The sequence below is a fragment of the Vigna unguiculata genome, chromosome 9, assembly GCF_037176805.1.
Source record: "Vigna unguiculata cultivar grain cowpea cultivar isolate G323 ecotype 2 chromosome 9, ASM3717680v1, whole genome shotgun sequence".
Lineage (NCBI taxonomy): Eukaryota > Viridiplantae > Streptophyta > Magnoliopsida > Fabales > Fabaceae > Vigna > Vigna unguiculata.
Window position 1 is genome coordinate 12116183 of NC_140800.1, and position 15283 is coordinate 12131465.

General features: G+C 31.8%; 1 protein-coding gene and 1 long non-coding RNA gene across 9 annotated transcripts; both read right to left on the reverse strand.

Moving 5' to 3' along the window:
* Window positions 1-247: 247 nt before the first annotated feature.
* On the reverse strand, window positions 248-3231 carry LOC114196127 (uncharacterized). Its single transcript, XM_028086659.2, has 5 exons — window positions 3031-3231; window positions 2766-2835; window positions 2129-2262; window positions 1208-1630; window positions 248-938 (listed from the first exon to the last, which is right to left on the reverse strand). The coding sequence occupies exons 2-5, from the start codon at window positions 2790-2792 to the stop codon at window positions 524-526; spliced, it is 999 nt and encodes a 332-aa protein (XP_027942460.1). The 5' UTR covers window positions 2793-2835; window positions 3031-3231; the 3' UTR covers window positions 248-523.
* An 8397-nt stretch (window positions 3232-11628) lies between these two features.
* On the reverse strand, window positions 11629-14394 carry LOC114162949 (uncharacterized). Of its 8 annotated transcripts, none has more exons than XR_014984472.1 (4): window positions 13833-14392; window positions 12792-13625; window positions 12454-12691; window positions 11629-12346 (listed from the first exon to the last, which is right to left on the reverse strand). It is a non-coding gene; the product is annotated as an uncharacterized LOC114162949 (long non-coding RNA). The 8 variants fall into 8 exon arrangements; XR_003599326.2 differs by having other exon boundaries at window positions 12792-13632; XR_014984473.1 differs by having other exon boundaries at window positions 12792-13448; window positions 13584-14387.
* Between the last annotated feature and the right edge of the window lie 889 nt (window positions 14395-15283).

Below are 15283 nucleotides of genomic sequence, written 5' to 3' on the forward strand. Positions count from 1 at the left end.
GATCTTCTGACAGAAACTTTACCTCTGCTTTCATCACGCGGGGTCATTCTACAACCGACGTATTCTCCAGATCCTGGCTGACAAATGTTACAACCAGTGGGGCAAAGAAGCCTAAACAATCATCAATTCAGCCAGAAAAACGTTAATACTAGTTTCCTGTGTTCAACAACACTACGGTTGATGATACAACGGAAAAGACGGGTTTTTGGTAAACTACCAAATGACCAGCTGCAGAACAGAATCAATATCGCTTAAAACCTCGAAACACGAGAAGTGATTCAACAAAAATAAACAATTACAACCTAATCTAACAATAATGTAACGTTTTCAATATAACATGAATAGGAACTTAACTTCCTCAAGACCATTAACTAGGCTCAAAATACCAAAACCCCAACAGAAAACGGGATTGGCCAATCTCATTCAAAAAAAAGTCAACGCTACGGAGTATTCTCTCCTTCACCACTCTTTTAGCATTCCAGGAGACTACCCCTAAGAATATTTTCAATGTTCAAATTCAAACCTAAATAAGATTAGCCCTCTTCAGAAATCTGATTGTTCGACAATAATAGGGCCATATTGATTCCACATAATCAAGATACATCTCCAGTACCCATTCCTGCAATTCTTTCAACTTTTTTCTTGTTAGTTGTCTGTAGTCTCTATTTTTTGCGCTCAATATAGGCTGCAAAACATTAGTTGAGATATCCTCTTTGAGCTTGCCGCGAAAAATGTAGCTATAGGCAGAAATGCAGTAAGTGGGAGAATTCTTGAATAATTTCACAGTCTGTTTGAAGCTGAAGGCGTAGAGTGCACAAAGCCAACGTATTATCATGACTTGCATAGCCACAATTAGTGGCCCCAAAATCCATAAAGGAGTTAACTCCTTGGAAACTTCAGCACCATATTTTACATTAACAGCCAGGTAGAGAGGAACGCTGCAGATAAAAGATAAGGTTAGAAGACAGAAGCATTGTTGTGCCATCAAATGCTGTGAACATTGTCTAAAAGGGAAGAAAGTCGAAGAATGATGCAGAACCTAATAGTATGTTGACAAAGCAGTAACGTTGAACAAAATGTGACAAACTGAAAATTAACTTGAAGATGACAGAACAAAACTTGCATATGATACAACAAAAAAGCCAAACAAGTCCTCCTTTCACAAAGACTGCATAACTTGTAGAGAGTTAAAGACCATCGTACTTACAATATCAACAAAGGAATCTTTATTGTCACATCCAGGGCCAGAAAATGGGACCATGCTACCTTCAAAACTTCACCTCTTTCCTTAATTTGAGTCCCTTGAAGAGTTTTTGGTAAATCCCCAGCTGATGTGGGTTGTTCAAAAATCTTTTCCACTTCTTGACTTGCTGGCTGCGTGCGCAACATTTTCAGCCATTTATTGAAAAGCTTATGAATAGAGGATGATGTTGGAAGGCTATTATTTGTTTCAGATGCATAAGATAGTGGAACATTGTGAGCTTCCTCACTCTCTCCTAGTCTAACAGATGTCTTGGGTGCCTTCAATCTACTAGCCCTGGTTCCGGAATCATCATTTCGGGTGCTGCCTCTGAAGGCAGAAATCTTCAAAGGTTTGAGCTTACTTAGACAAAAGCAAGGAGGTCCTACGCTGGAAACAATAAACCCTTCCATGAGAAGCAGAACAACGAGGTCATGCACATTCAGTTACAGGACATGTTTGAGTGTGGAACAACAAGGGTATGCATATTCAAAGATTAATTGAAATATTGAAATCAATAAATATGAATACATATACAATATTGGTACTAGAAACAGAGAGAAGAGCATAATAAATGCATCAAACAAATTGTGTAAGTAATGTTTAAAAGTACAGATTGGTTTTTCTCCTCCGGAAATCATTTTCTTTGCCCTAATTCTACTAGCAGAAGAAAATTGTTAAAGATGAAAAAAAATTGCCCTAGTGTAATGTAAATATAATTGGTAGACAAGACTTGTATTATTTTTTAATCTTATTTCAAGGAAGTCACCTCAGAGTGAAATGGACGTTTGATTATGCTAATTAACTCTTTATCAAACAGCCACCTCTTACACTAGTTCTAAACTTCTTAAAGTGACCCAGACAACAAAGACCCTATTTAATTTCTACCTTAGACAAATATTCCGCTTTACTAGGCAATGCCAGTCAGTTCTTCCATTCATGTGATGCTTTGTTAAACACTCCTTCAACTTCAGCCTTTTGCTCCATGGCAAATGCCTCGAGGAAGATGTTACGTACAAACCCTACAAAAAGAAAGCAAATCATCAATAAAGTTCATAATCCATATACCCAACCATTTGAAATGTGAACATGAAAATTTGCTGACACCACCCTATAACAAGACTTATTAAACTTTTTTAAATGAGAAAAAGAGATATGTAATCTCAAATTTCAAAAACACATTGATCTTCCGATCTTCAGACCCCAGGACATTTCAAAACTAAACGGTGAAACCATGCGCTCCAATTATTAATTGGATACGAAAGTTATACCTTGCCACCAGAAATTGCATCCACCAAAACTAAATAAGCGTTTTTCAACAGTGAAAAGCTAGAAAGTACATATATCCCTTGGACACAAGCATCGACGACAATAAATCACATCGTTTGACATTTTTTCATTTCATAACCACTAATTTGACTAACAAGCATAAAACTAGATAGTAAAAAAGGAAAATAAAACTGAAAGTAAATTGCAAACACAATACAGTATTGTGAGGATATAAATAAACTCATAATCCAAATACCTGAGGCTGATGTGCTACGAAGGCCATTCTCCACTTTTATTCTTTATCCAATCCACTTAACAAACAGGACCTATTTAACAATGGAGTTAAAGATATATATAAGAAAAAGATAAAAAACAAAAAATAGAAGCCAAATTGCACAAAAGTATAACAGTTTTACATTTGAAATTTGAGAAATGAATGTAAACTAACTTTACAGAAAAGATATTGAGAGAAGGTTGTGGATAAAGCGAAATTTGGAGAAACGCGATAAGAAAAACGGTACCTATCGAAAAACGACGATGCAGTTTCGGTGGGGAAATGAATTGAAATTGCAGAAGAGTGTGGGTGAAGGAAATTGCAAGCGTAGAACCCTAATCCAAAGATGAAAGAGCAAAACAGAAAGAATATACGATATGATATGATATCTGTAACACAGTGCCACCACCCCTATCCCTTCTTCCCCTAATTCTTCAGTTTTTGTTTTGTTTTACTTTTATACAAGAAATGCAAACAAATAATGGCAATAATTTTTTAAGAAAAATGTTTTTTTTAAATAATTAAATTTAAATTTTACTTTTTAAGAAAAAATATTTTAGAGGTTACTGTGCTTTTGCTAAAGTCTTTTAAAGTGCATAATTTAAGAAAAAAATGTATTAGTTTGGGATACTTCTTCTTTAGAAAAGATTTTTTTTTAGTTTAAATTAATTTTTGACTCTTTCAAACATTTATATTTTGAATCATGATTCTATCAATCTTTTAAGAACTCGATTGAATTTCTCTATCTGCAAATGAGACTCGGCTCCTTTTGTTAAATCGGTATTAATGTCGTTTAGAAGTTTCACGTTTCAATATATAAGTATGTTATATAATAAGGTCTTATAAATAACTTTGACAAAGATAATCTCTTAGTTGTTATAGAGGATATGTAGAAGTAATTCCTTATCCAATTCGTTTTGAATTAAAGTAATAAAAGTCATTTTTCTTATTATATGAACCACGACCTTTTATGTTAAACACAAAGGTGAGACTAGATACTATTCACACCATCCAACTAACACAAAACGACATATATTCAATTAAAAAATATAAAAATCTTGAATATTCAATATTTCAAGAAAATTTAACTAACAATCAATCAGAAACACTTAGTAATGTGGGTTGATCCACCATGCATTTGGCATGTCCAAAGAAAATCTTTAAAAAAAATTATACAATGTTATAACAATTATCTTATTTTAATATTGTATATCCTATGAGTTTATCATTGACAATAAAATTGACATAAACTAAGTACACATAAGATTAAGATTCACATAAAATAAATATGTTAAAGTTATATCTTTTATAAAAGAAAAATATAAAAAAAAATTGTCTAAGCTACAAAAAAACTATAGCAATTAATCAATGTTAAATTTAGTCAAGAGAACTAGTACATGGATTCAAACATGGAGTTAAAGAATAACAAAACAAAAATAAAAAAGAGTTATACATGGCTTACAAATTAAAATATGGTAAAAATATCTTTCAGAGTTATGTAGGTCAACTCACTTCACCCTGTTATTGCCTCCACGCAAGTTGCGAGTTGTGCAAAACAAACCTAAGTGAGTCAACAGACTAAAATAATCAACTCGTCCCACTATTTTTCTTGTAAGATAGCGAACCGACCTATATGATCTTGCTCCACATTACAATCCCTAAAAACACCCAAAAATTTATCACCAACTTCAAACTTAATTAAGTCCTTTCTTTTTCATTGCAATTAAATGATTTATAGCTTTCACTTTATATGAAATCTTTTAAAAAAAACGTAAAAGGTTATATATGTTTGTAGTCCCTAACCTTAGACACAAAATTTGAATTCGTCTATGTTTTAAACCTTGATATCCCCTGTTACAACAAAAGAAATGAAAGTATTATTGGATCATATAAGAGAATACACAAGTCTTGTATTCTAACACTTTACACGCAAACCCATATAAAGGCAGCAATAGAAAATGAAAAAAAGAGGAAAATGAGCCTTAAACAAACAAAGAAAGCCTAAAAGACTTATAAAGCCCAATATCTCCAAACTTTGAAAATAAATGGATATATTATATTTAACCTAATGGTGTTCATTTGTTTTTTTGTGTTAAACGACATTTCAGGTTGACATTTGAGTTATAACGTGTTGTTAAATAATGTAAACAATTCAATCGCCAACCTAAAATATTGGACACATTAAAAAATGTAATACATTTGGGTTAGGAAAACTATTATCAATTCATTTTTAAAGTTTGAAAACTAAATTATATCAAAGTTTAAGATAAAGACAAATTTTAATTTTAAGTTAAAATTTAGGAACTTAAAAGATATTTAACCTAAAAATAAAATTATTTTGTTGTATACAGTAGACTCAAAGGTTTTTTTTTTTTTTCAGAAAGTTAATCAAATACACCCTAAATTAGTATGAATAAGTTATTAATTCCTTAAAGTAAGTTCATTCATTACGTACTTAATGCTTAAATAAAATGTTTTTTTTTTTCGGAAGTGATAGTATTTCATAAATTAAGGAATGAGTTATAACGCAATAATCAAGGAATGATAATCGTTAGATCTCATCTAAAGTTCATTAAATAATTAAAAGTATATTTAGAAGTATGCATAAAAGAAAAATATGCTATACATGTTTAGTTTGCCTGATTTTCTGAAAGATTTTTTTTGAAGAGCTTTAAAAAATTGTAAAGCCCAGTTCTAATCTATTGTTATTGCCATAGTTTCATTCTAAACTAAAACATCTTTCAAAAAAACAAAAAAAGCTTTCTAAGAAAATTTATAAAATATATATCTTATTGTTCTTTAATTTTTCTATGTAATATCTATTAAACATGGCATTTTGAATCTGATTATCACCATACAATTTAATTTCTACCTTTAAAGATGAAAATGTTTTATTTTCACATTCACATTATTTTTCATTGCCAAACAATAATGTATTCTCATCTAACAAACACACGACAAACTTTTTTGTCAGACAACTTTTTAGAACATTATTTTTGTTGACAGACCAAATACTCTTGTTTCTGAGAAAAGTCCAAATAATTGGAGTTTCGTTCTATTTGTGTGTTTTTGCTTCTTCTTCTTTTCTTTTGGTTTCTCGAAAATATAATGTGTTTAGTATAGACCAAAAATTACCGATCAACTAATCTAAAAAAAAAAAATTATGGATTTTTTTTTTAAATTTGAAAAGACCTTTTCGATGATACAATTCAAAATTAAAAAAATTAACAATTTTTACTATTTACTGGTGTAATTCAAAAAAATATTTCACATCCCGAAATTTCAAATAAGTTTTTTGAATTGTATAGTTCATAATTAAATTATTTTTTAATGTTGTTCTTCAACAATTTAAATAATAGAATCTAAATTACATTGTGCAATTTTCGAATGTGCTTATTGATAACTCAATCATTACATATTTTCTTTTTTTATAACCTTCAACTTAAGGTAATTTGAATGTGACAAAAGTATTTGAAAAGTATTACAATCGAATGTGACAATTATTTTTTCTAACATGGAGGTTCATGAAGGTTGCAGATGGTTATAAAATAAGGTGAGCAAACTAGACATTTAAAATAAAATGGGGTGCAAAAGGAAATTAAGAATTTGCCTAGAGCGAAGAGGGTAGAAGCCCATCACGCTAAAACACTCTATAAATTACAGTCTCTTTTTGTACCTCCATATTTGTTTTTCATGTATTCACATAAAAACATTATAAAACAAAAAATGATTTTTAGAGTATATGATTTAAAAGTTATTTTAAGAAAATAATTTTCTAATTTTAAATTGTGTAATTTAAAACTTAATTTTTGTTAATATTTTTCAATTTCTCAAAATTACTTTCTGTTTATAAATTTTTATAACTTAAAAATTATTTTAAACTTTTACGTTACATCGTCCAAAAGTTATTTTTTTATTTTAAAAATTCATAATTTAAAAATGACAAAATAAGAATTTTTTTTTACGAGGTGAAAATCCTTTCATATATATATATATATATATATATATATATATATATATATATTTAATGAGCTCACCTTATCTGTGTGTGTTTGATGATGATCATGTAACTTGTTACATTGGAGCAGATGTCGATGCAGGTGAGCAGACGGATGCTTGAGACGGAGTGGGGATATTCTCTGGGATTTTATTTCTCGTACTATGTTGCAGTATGGAATAAATTGTAAAAGTTTTAGACATTTTGTTTATGATATGAACGATGCGACCCATTTTCATTATTTTGTAATGGCGCGTTGAATTACTAAATTTAGATTTTCCCGCGTTTTGGGAATCAGTGATAAATAAATGAGGTTGTTAAATTATTTATATTCTTATTTGTTTTAATAAGTAATTTTCGACTAGGACGTTACATTGTCTCACTGTTTCTTTCCCATAAGTTGTTTAATCGCAGGAAGTTCAGAAACTTTAAACATATATTTGATCATCATAAAAAAGGGGGAGATTGTTGACAAAGATTGATTAAAAGATTTTGATGATGATAAAGATGCTGAAGAAAACACTTGAAGATATTGAAGACAATATAGTTCATGTTTAAAGATTCTTATTGTAATAGACTTAAACTTTTTCTAGTTAGGTGCTTTTTCTAGTTAGGTGCAAAATTGTTAGAACAACAGCCAGCTCGCAACTCCTCTGAGAGAAACTCATTTTTTCGCAAAAATCAGTATGGTAATTGATTACCAACTTATAATAATCGATTACCAACTCAAAAAATTCTATTTTTCAAAACCCACTTAAGATAATCGATTACCACGAATGGTAATCGATTATCACTGGTAGTTATAACTTGGCTCTTGAAAAACGACTTGAAATAATCGATTACCATTTTGGGTAATCGATTAACACTGCAAAACTTTGTTTTCAAAAATCACTGGAATAATCGATTATCTTAAATGGTAATCAATTTTCCTTGGCAGTTTCAGCTAAACTCTTCATTTCTAACTCAGCCTGCGAAAATCTCTTTAAATAGAACTCAATTTCCAAACTTCAAACTACCTTTTTAAGATTCAGAGTTCTTGTGCTATGACCGCAAAGTGTTGCTCTATGAGATTCTTAAAGAAAGCTTTGAAAAACCTAGTGTGAGTGAGTGATAACTTTTTCTAAGTGAGTTCTTAGAAGATTGAGTGTTGTGCTGTTGCTAGGAAAGCTGGTCATTCTCTGTGTGATTCAGGGGGAGTTTTATTCATCTCTTGTGGTTGTTCAAGAGAGGTGTTTTCTAATCCTTACTCTTATATAATCTGTTGTATTCTGTTTATTATAGTGATTGAGTTAATCTCTTTGTTTAAGATATTAACAACTGGACGTAGGGTCTTTTGATCTGAACCAGTATAAATATCAGTGTGCATCTTCCTCCCTTTAAACTCTTTATTTATCTGCACTTGCATTCAAAGTAACTGTGATTTTAAGTTAATCATCTAAATTTTGAAAAAAAAATTAAAACCTGTTAAGACTTATAAAAATCCAATTCACCCTCCTCTTTGTTTTTGACCAAAGATTAAATATTCCGCTGCACGATACCAACACTATGTTTGCTACTTAAGTTCCCATAAGGATTCATACCATCTGTAGCAAGTCCAAGTCTTAAGTTTCTTGGCTCTGCACCAAATTCTGGAAATGTTTCATCAATCTTCTTCCATTGTGGAGAATTAGCTAGGTATTGAAGAAGATTATCATACTTTCTTCCATCAACGTGCCATTTTAGGTTTTTTACATCTTCTTTAATGGAAAATAGTCGTTTGAATCTAGGTATTATAGAAAGGTACCACATCACCTTAGCAGGTGGACCATCTTTGTCTTCATCGCCACTATTTTCATCAATTTTCTTTTTAAACCGCGATAAACGACATGTTGGACATGTCTTCAGTGAAGCAAACTCGTCTTTGTATAAAACACAACCATTTGGGCATGCATGTATCTTTTGATATTCCAAACCCATTGTACATAAAAATTTCTTCACCTCGTAATTACAGATAGGTAACGTGTTATTTTCTGGAAGCATCTCCTTTAACAATTCCAACACAATTCTGTGAAACTTGTATCCATCCATCCATGCCTTACTTTTAAACTGAATAATTTCAAAGTTGCTGACAGTCACGTAAAGTTAGTGCATCCTGGGTACAATTCTTCCTTTGAATCGGACTTAGAAAATCATATAGATGAACTTTTCCAAAATTCTCCTCCCCAACATCACGTACCATATCTTCTAAATGATCATTCATCCAGTCGTCTACATAATTTGTTCCTCGTGACGTCGTAGGCTTGTCTAATACTTCTCCATGCCAAGTCCAAAGTGTATAACTTCTCATTATACCAAAGATGAATAGATGATCACGCATTGTTCCCAAGTCATGACGTATTTGATTAAGACAACGAACACAAGGACAAAAATATGTCCCGTTACTTGAGATTGCGTGTTCTTGAACATCTTGCAAAAACTCAAAAACCCCCTTTTCATACGATTCACTGATGCGACGCTCATTCATCCAGCTTCGATCCATACTATGTTCATAAAAAACTCAATCAATCTCAAACTTTTAACTCTCACAAGGTGAGACCGTACCCATTCGAAAAAATTATTTTTCATAATTTGCTAACACGTATACAAAGAATTCAAACATCATAAACTTCACAAAATTTCGACATCATTTCGCATTGGTCTCTGAAGTACACGAAATGAAAGTGATCGGTCATGATCACAATCAAGTATGCATTCAAAGAACAACACAAATTAGCCTCAATCGAAATTTTATGAAATTTATGCATAAACCTCAATGTACACATTGTAGCAAATTATGAAAAATAATTTTTTCAAACCGCCTAATTGGACAATTCAAGATTTAATACAAACGATTAAAAATTTAATCATTTGTACTAAATCTCAAACATGAACTAAGTTTCGCTCACTGTATACTATTAGTATAATAAATCTACATATATAAAATAACACTGCAAAAATAATATTAAAAAATAAAATGTAATTAGAATTATTTAAACATGCATATATCTAATAATAAATATAATTTTATTTAGTAATTTTACAAATATTATTATAAAATTTTAAATAAAAAAAGAAACAGGCCAAAAAAATTAACAAAAAAAAATAGTCTAAGACTAAAACTATAATGACAATTATAAAAAATACAAGCAATTATATACATACAACGAACAATTATATACATACAATGAAAAACTAACCTCTTCTAATTGAAAGACGAACTTTGAGAGGGAGTCTAGGGTCTCCGCACACTGTTGGCCAAATGGGAACGAAGAGCAAGTGGGACGAATCTCAAAACGCTACAAATGGGGATGAAAACGTAAAATAATCGGTTCAAAACGCGTAAAATCAACCCATAGTCAAATCCCAACAAGTTTGATGGCGAAAAACTTTCGAAACTCACCTAGAGGAGGTCAGAAATGGGGTTGCCGACAAAAAATCTCGCGGAAACAATGAACAGCGTTAGGTTTCTGCGTTTTGCACAGAGATAAACAAAACTTAACGTCTGTGTTGTGGTGATCCGACGTTAAGTGACGTCAGGGGTTGGGTAGTCCGACGTTAAAGGACGTCTAGCGTGAGGGGGTCTGACGTCCTTTTTTTAAATGACGTCGGAGTTTTTTTAAACGGAAGTTAAGTGACGTTTAACCTGGAGCGGGCAAACGTTAAAAAAGTCCCATTTTTTACAAAAATGCCACCAATCATTTTTAACGTTGGGCTTTTTTTAGGCAGACGTTATTGGGGTGACGTTATAAGGCTTTTTTGTGTTAGTGAGCACATCCTGAATTTGAAACAAAGCTTCAATTTATTAAAAATCTTAAGAATTTATTACAGGTTTAAATACTATTTTGGTCCCTGTATTTGTTCAGTTTGGTTTTCTTTTTTGCGCGTTCAATTTGGTCCTGATTTACTAAATTATGTCCAATTTTGTCCTTTTTGTTGATACCGTTTAAATTGATAATGACAGAGTGTACACGCTGACAATGTTAACATGACGTGGCACTGTTCACATTATGACTGATTATGTTTTGTTCAAATAAGTCCCTATTTTAGTTAAATTTTTTCAATTTAGTCTCACCTTCCATTTCATGACTCTTCACCACTATCACCACCACCACTGTTTCTACCACCACCACCACCACCACACTAAAATCACTACAACCACCAAACTAAACCCACAACCATACTACTAAAATTTTAATTTTTAACGTCAGTTAAATATATGGTTTAGTGGCGGTTAAAACCGCCACTATTTTTTTTACCATCAGTTAATGCACCGACTTAGAATTTGGCGCCACAATAGTATTTTAACGTCGGTTTATTCAATCGCCGGAATGACCATCACTATTGTCTTTAGCATCCGTTTTAACCGCCTTTAAATTTATTTAAAAATTTTCTCTAATATTTAGCGACGGTCACAACTGGCTCTAAATTAATTTAAAAAAAATTATATTTAATATTTGGCGGCGGTTACAACCGCCAGTAAAATTATGAATTTTTAAAATAAAAAAATATAAAAAACTTAAAAATTAACTGGAAAGAAATAAAAAAAGGTATCCAAATATATATAATTCTTTAAATGTAAAATAAAAATGGGTGACCCATGTTTATCTTTCATATAGATGATGAACATATATAGATGATGAACAGGGGTGGGTCACACAAGTCTAATCCAAACCTATGAGAGAGAACGCCAATTATTTATTGGTGGAAGCTTAGCTTTAGTGGAATATAATTTGACCAAGGAAGAAGGTGCTGCATTTGGTACCCCAAAACTTCTAGTACTCCAATAAAAGTTCGCGTTTTGGTATATGTGCAAGCATTATAATGTAGATATCATGAAAAAATGAAAAATTTAAATGACACCCTTTTTCAGGTTATTGCACAATCACATTGTTTACATATTTCCATTCTTTCTATTCTATTTGACTTGATACACCTGCTGTAACTGGGAAGCACATTAGATATACTAAATATGGATAATAACATACTGAATAAAGACAAACAAAAATGAAATCACTATTAATTCAAGTCTTGACATCTAATGAAAATCTACATTTATATTGTGCCGAATTTAATCAAATTATACACAACTTCAGTACACAAGATGTGGTTCAAACTCGGCCAAATCTATAGACCCTGATTCAATTGGTGGCATTAAATATGCAGCCAAAATTTCAAGTCCTTCACCAACTGTATGTCATCACTCTCACCAATAGCAAAAATCTTTTGGTTTATCTCCACCATCCTGTCCAACTTCCTCTTGAATTCTGGGTTTTCAACATCAAGAATAGTTGGGAAAATAATGGTTTATCTCCATTATTTTCATCTTATCATACCATGTTACTAAATTCATATTGGGACTGAATAGAAAGAAATTGTCATAGTAACAAAGAGTACTGGAAGGTGAAACAAGAGCAATAGTGATCTTAACACGTATGCAGACAAAAGTTAACCTCAATGATGACATGCATGTCAAACTCATTTGTGTTAAGTCCAATGCCTTCATAGAAAGTTGTATGTTGGCAATCATTAAGATAATAGTGACATAAACCTGCAAGACAATTTGAAAATAAGTTTTAAGCAAGTGAAGAAGCATAATGACCACAATCTTATAAAAAAAGACATTCAAATATGATAACAAGTTTCGTTGACACATACATTACCATTTAAGGTGTGTAGGATTCTGTATACCAACTTTCACTTGTAATCTCTACTATATTCTTGTGCTGCCTTGAGATGTCTGTAAATGGTTATGTATCTTCAGTACCCAATTTTCTCTAACAAGTATGTAGCATAAAAGATAAATTTAGGCTTGAAAAACGTGTATTTTCTAGCTTTGGTCAAGAAACTCAAGTCTTGAGCCAAACTGAAATCACATAAACCCTTGTTCAAAAACCTGCCCATAATGAAAATGAGGCCATGCACAATTACAAACAAGACATCAAATAGAAAATGAAAGGACAATTAAGAGATAAAGGCCAAAAATGTGGTCGTACCCAACATGTCTGGCTTCATCCCTGGACATCAGAGAAAAAATCTCAGCCACCATAGGGTTGGTTTTTTTGTAACATCAACATCGCAAGCAATAAATCAGTTCAAGAATGAGAGACCAAAATTGCATAATGACCATAATTTTTTTTCTCAATATGAAGTAGCTACATTAATGATCAAAATATGGTTTTACTTACGCCAATAACCATCTGATCTATCTCACATATATCAATATGTGCTACAGAGTTGTGGCGGGATACTTCCCTAAGTATTCCACCATCTCCACCACAAACTATTAAAACTTGAATGAACATAAAAAGTCATTACACGATTATGAAAACAGATAGAAAGAGAAAAAGAAAAACATGAAAAAGTAGAGTAAATTCAATAAATCATATTTTTTAATATATATCAACACTTTCTCAAGACAAATGAGAGGATAAAAAAAAGGAACAATAATCACAACAAGGCTATCAAGATTATAATGTTATTGTTAGACATTCATGATATGCTCAGAACCATAATCATTAGATCAAATGACTTTACGATTTAGGGGATGGAATTGAATAGAGGGGGAGATGACCAATCATCTCCTGATAAGCACACTCATCCTTTTTAGTTAATTGAACAATTCCATCAAGTATTGTCCCGTATGTTGATGACTGCAAAAATAATTGGATTAGTATTGATCCCTCCAATGTAAAATTTGGTCAAACAATAGGAGATTAATATGCTATACAAACATGACTAACTTGTACCGAAGTTTGAAATTCATTGATTCAGGTCCATAAACAAACCTAATTCTACGCTTTCTTCTCGTTACAGGCCCAACTAAACACCTACCAACTTGCATTCAAGGAAAGTCACAGATTACGAAAAAAAGGAAATGAAACCATGAATTAGTACTAACAATAAATGATTTATCACCAGAACATAAACATTGAAGTTACGGTTAACAAAATTGAAGTGAAGATTAGGGTTTATAACACTCAAAACAACCAATGGGGAGAAGAAAAAAAACTAACATTAAAAGGAAAAACACTTACGAAAGGATTTCCACGGAGAAGAAGATGACTATGGAGAAAACAGAAGACAACTTCAAGAGAGAAGAGAAAACTTCGACCGAAATAAGAGAATGAGGTATTCTATGATAATCACACGGAGAAAATGATCTCCCATTGTATTGTAAATGAAAGGGAAGCATTGTATTGTAAATGAAAGGGAAGCAAAACAACTTGCGATGAGAAGGAAACTAAGCACGGGAAGAAAAAAAAAAGTTAAACAGAACAAATTAAGTTCAAATTTACCGTCAGTTTTAAACTGCCATAAATATAATGTAAATTTACTATTTTTAACAACATAATGTCAGTTTAATAAAATTGACGGGATATACCTGCCACTATCAAATATTTCTCTACTAGTGCCACCATCATCACAACCACTCTGCAACTACCAACATAACCACACTTGTAAGTGATGTTTTCCACTATAGGTGTGCGTTATCTTTGTGATTCTTGTTATAGAAAATTATGGAGAAATATGGTTGTTGTGATTGCAATTACAGTCCAAAAACCTTGACGTGGTGGTGGTGGTGGTGGTTTTAGTTTGGTGGTGGTGATGGTGGTAGCGACAATGGTGGTGGTGGTGGTGGTAGTGGTGAAGGATCATTAAATGGAAGATGAGGCTAAATTGAACAAATTTAACTAAAATAGGGACTAAATTGAACAAATTTAACTAAAATAGGGACCTATTTAAACAAAACACAACTAGTCATAATTTGAGCAGTGTCACGTCATGTCAATAGTTCCAGCGTGTACACTCTGTCGTTATAAATTTAAACAACGTCAACGAAAAGGATGTAATTGAACATAATTTAGCAAATCAAGGACCAAATTGAACGCGCAAAAAAAGGGTCTAAATTAAACAAAATGGACCAAAACAGAGACCAAAATAGTATTTAAACCTTTATTATACTAAATTTCTTTTCAAACAATATAAAAGCTAAAGAATAGTGTGGTTGATCTATCCAACTAATAAGAAGTAGGTTTATTGCATTGATTGGATTAATGTTAGTAGTTTCGAGCAAGATTTAAGATAATTTATAGCTAATAAGGATAGGTGATGTTGAGGAGATGAAGGGATAGGAAATAAATGTCATAATAAGGTAGTTTTCAAAGGGGGAAGGCAAAGAGGTTAGAGGAAAAAGGTTAAAAGTGGATTTGAAATGAGAAAAAGGGGAGAACACACTGAATGCTTATGGCTAATCCGTCTTAGTACTTTTTTACTATAACATTTTGGTGTCTACCGTGGGATAGGTAAAATTTCTCTTGTACCACAAATATAAAGAATAAAATGACCACCAGGTTGAAAGATGATCGAGAGGGAATAATCGAGTACTCCAACAGTTAAGCGATTGACGGAGATGATCAAAGACTTCACGAGGTAGAATTAGGTGGTAGGATGAAACATCCATGCTCTCTATTGTCACGTGCCTCTG

Coding starts and splice junctions, on each gene's coding strand:
- LOC114196127 (XM_028086659.2), bottom strand. CDS start 2,792: ATGGCCTTCGTAGCACATCAGCCTCAG. Junction 1,631..2,128: donor AAGCGGAATATTTGTCTAAG/GTAGAAATTAAA, acceptor TATTGTTTCCAG/CGTAGGACCTCCTTGCTTTT. Junction 939..1,207: donor AAGATTCCTTTGTTGATATT/GTAAGTACGATG, acceptor TTTTATCTGCAG/CGTTCCTCTCTACCTGGCTG.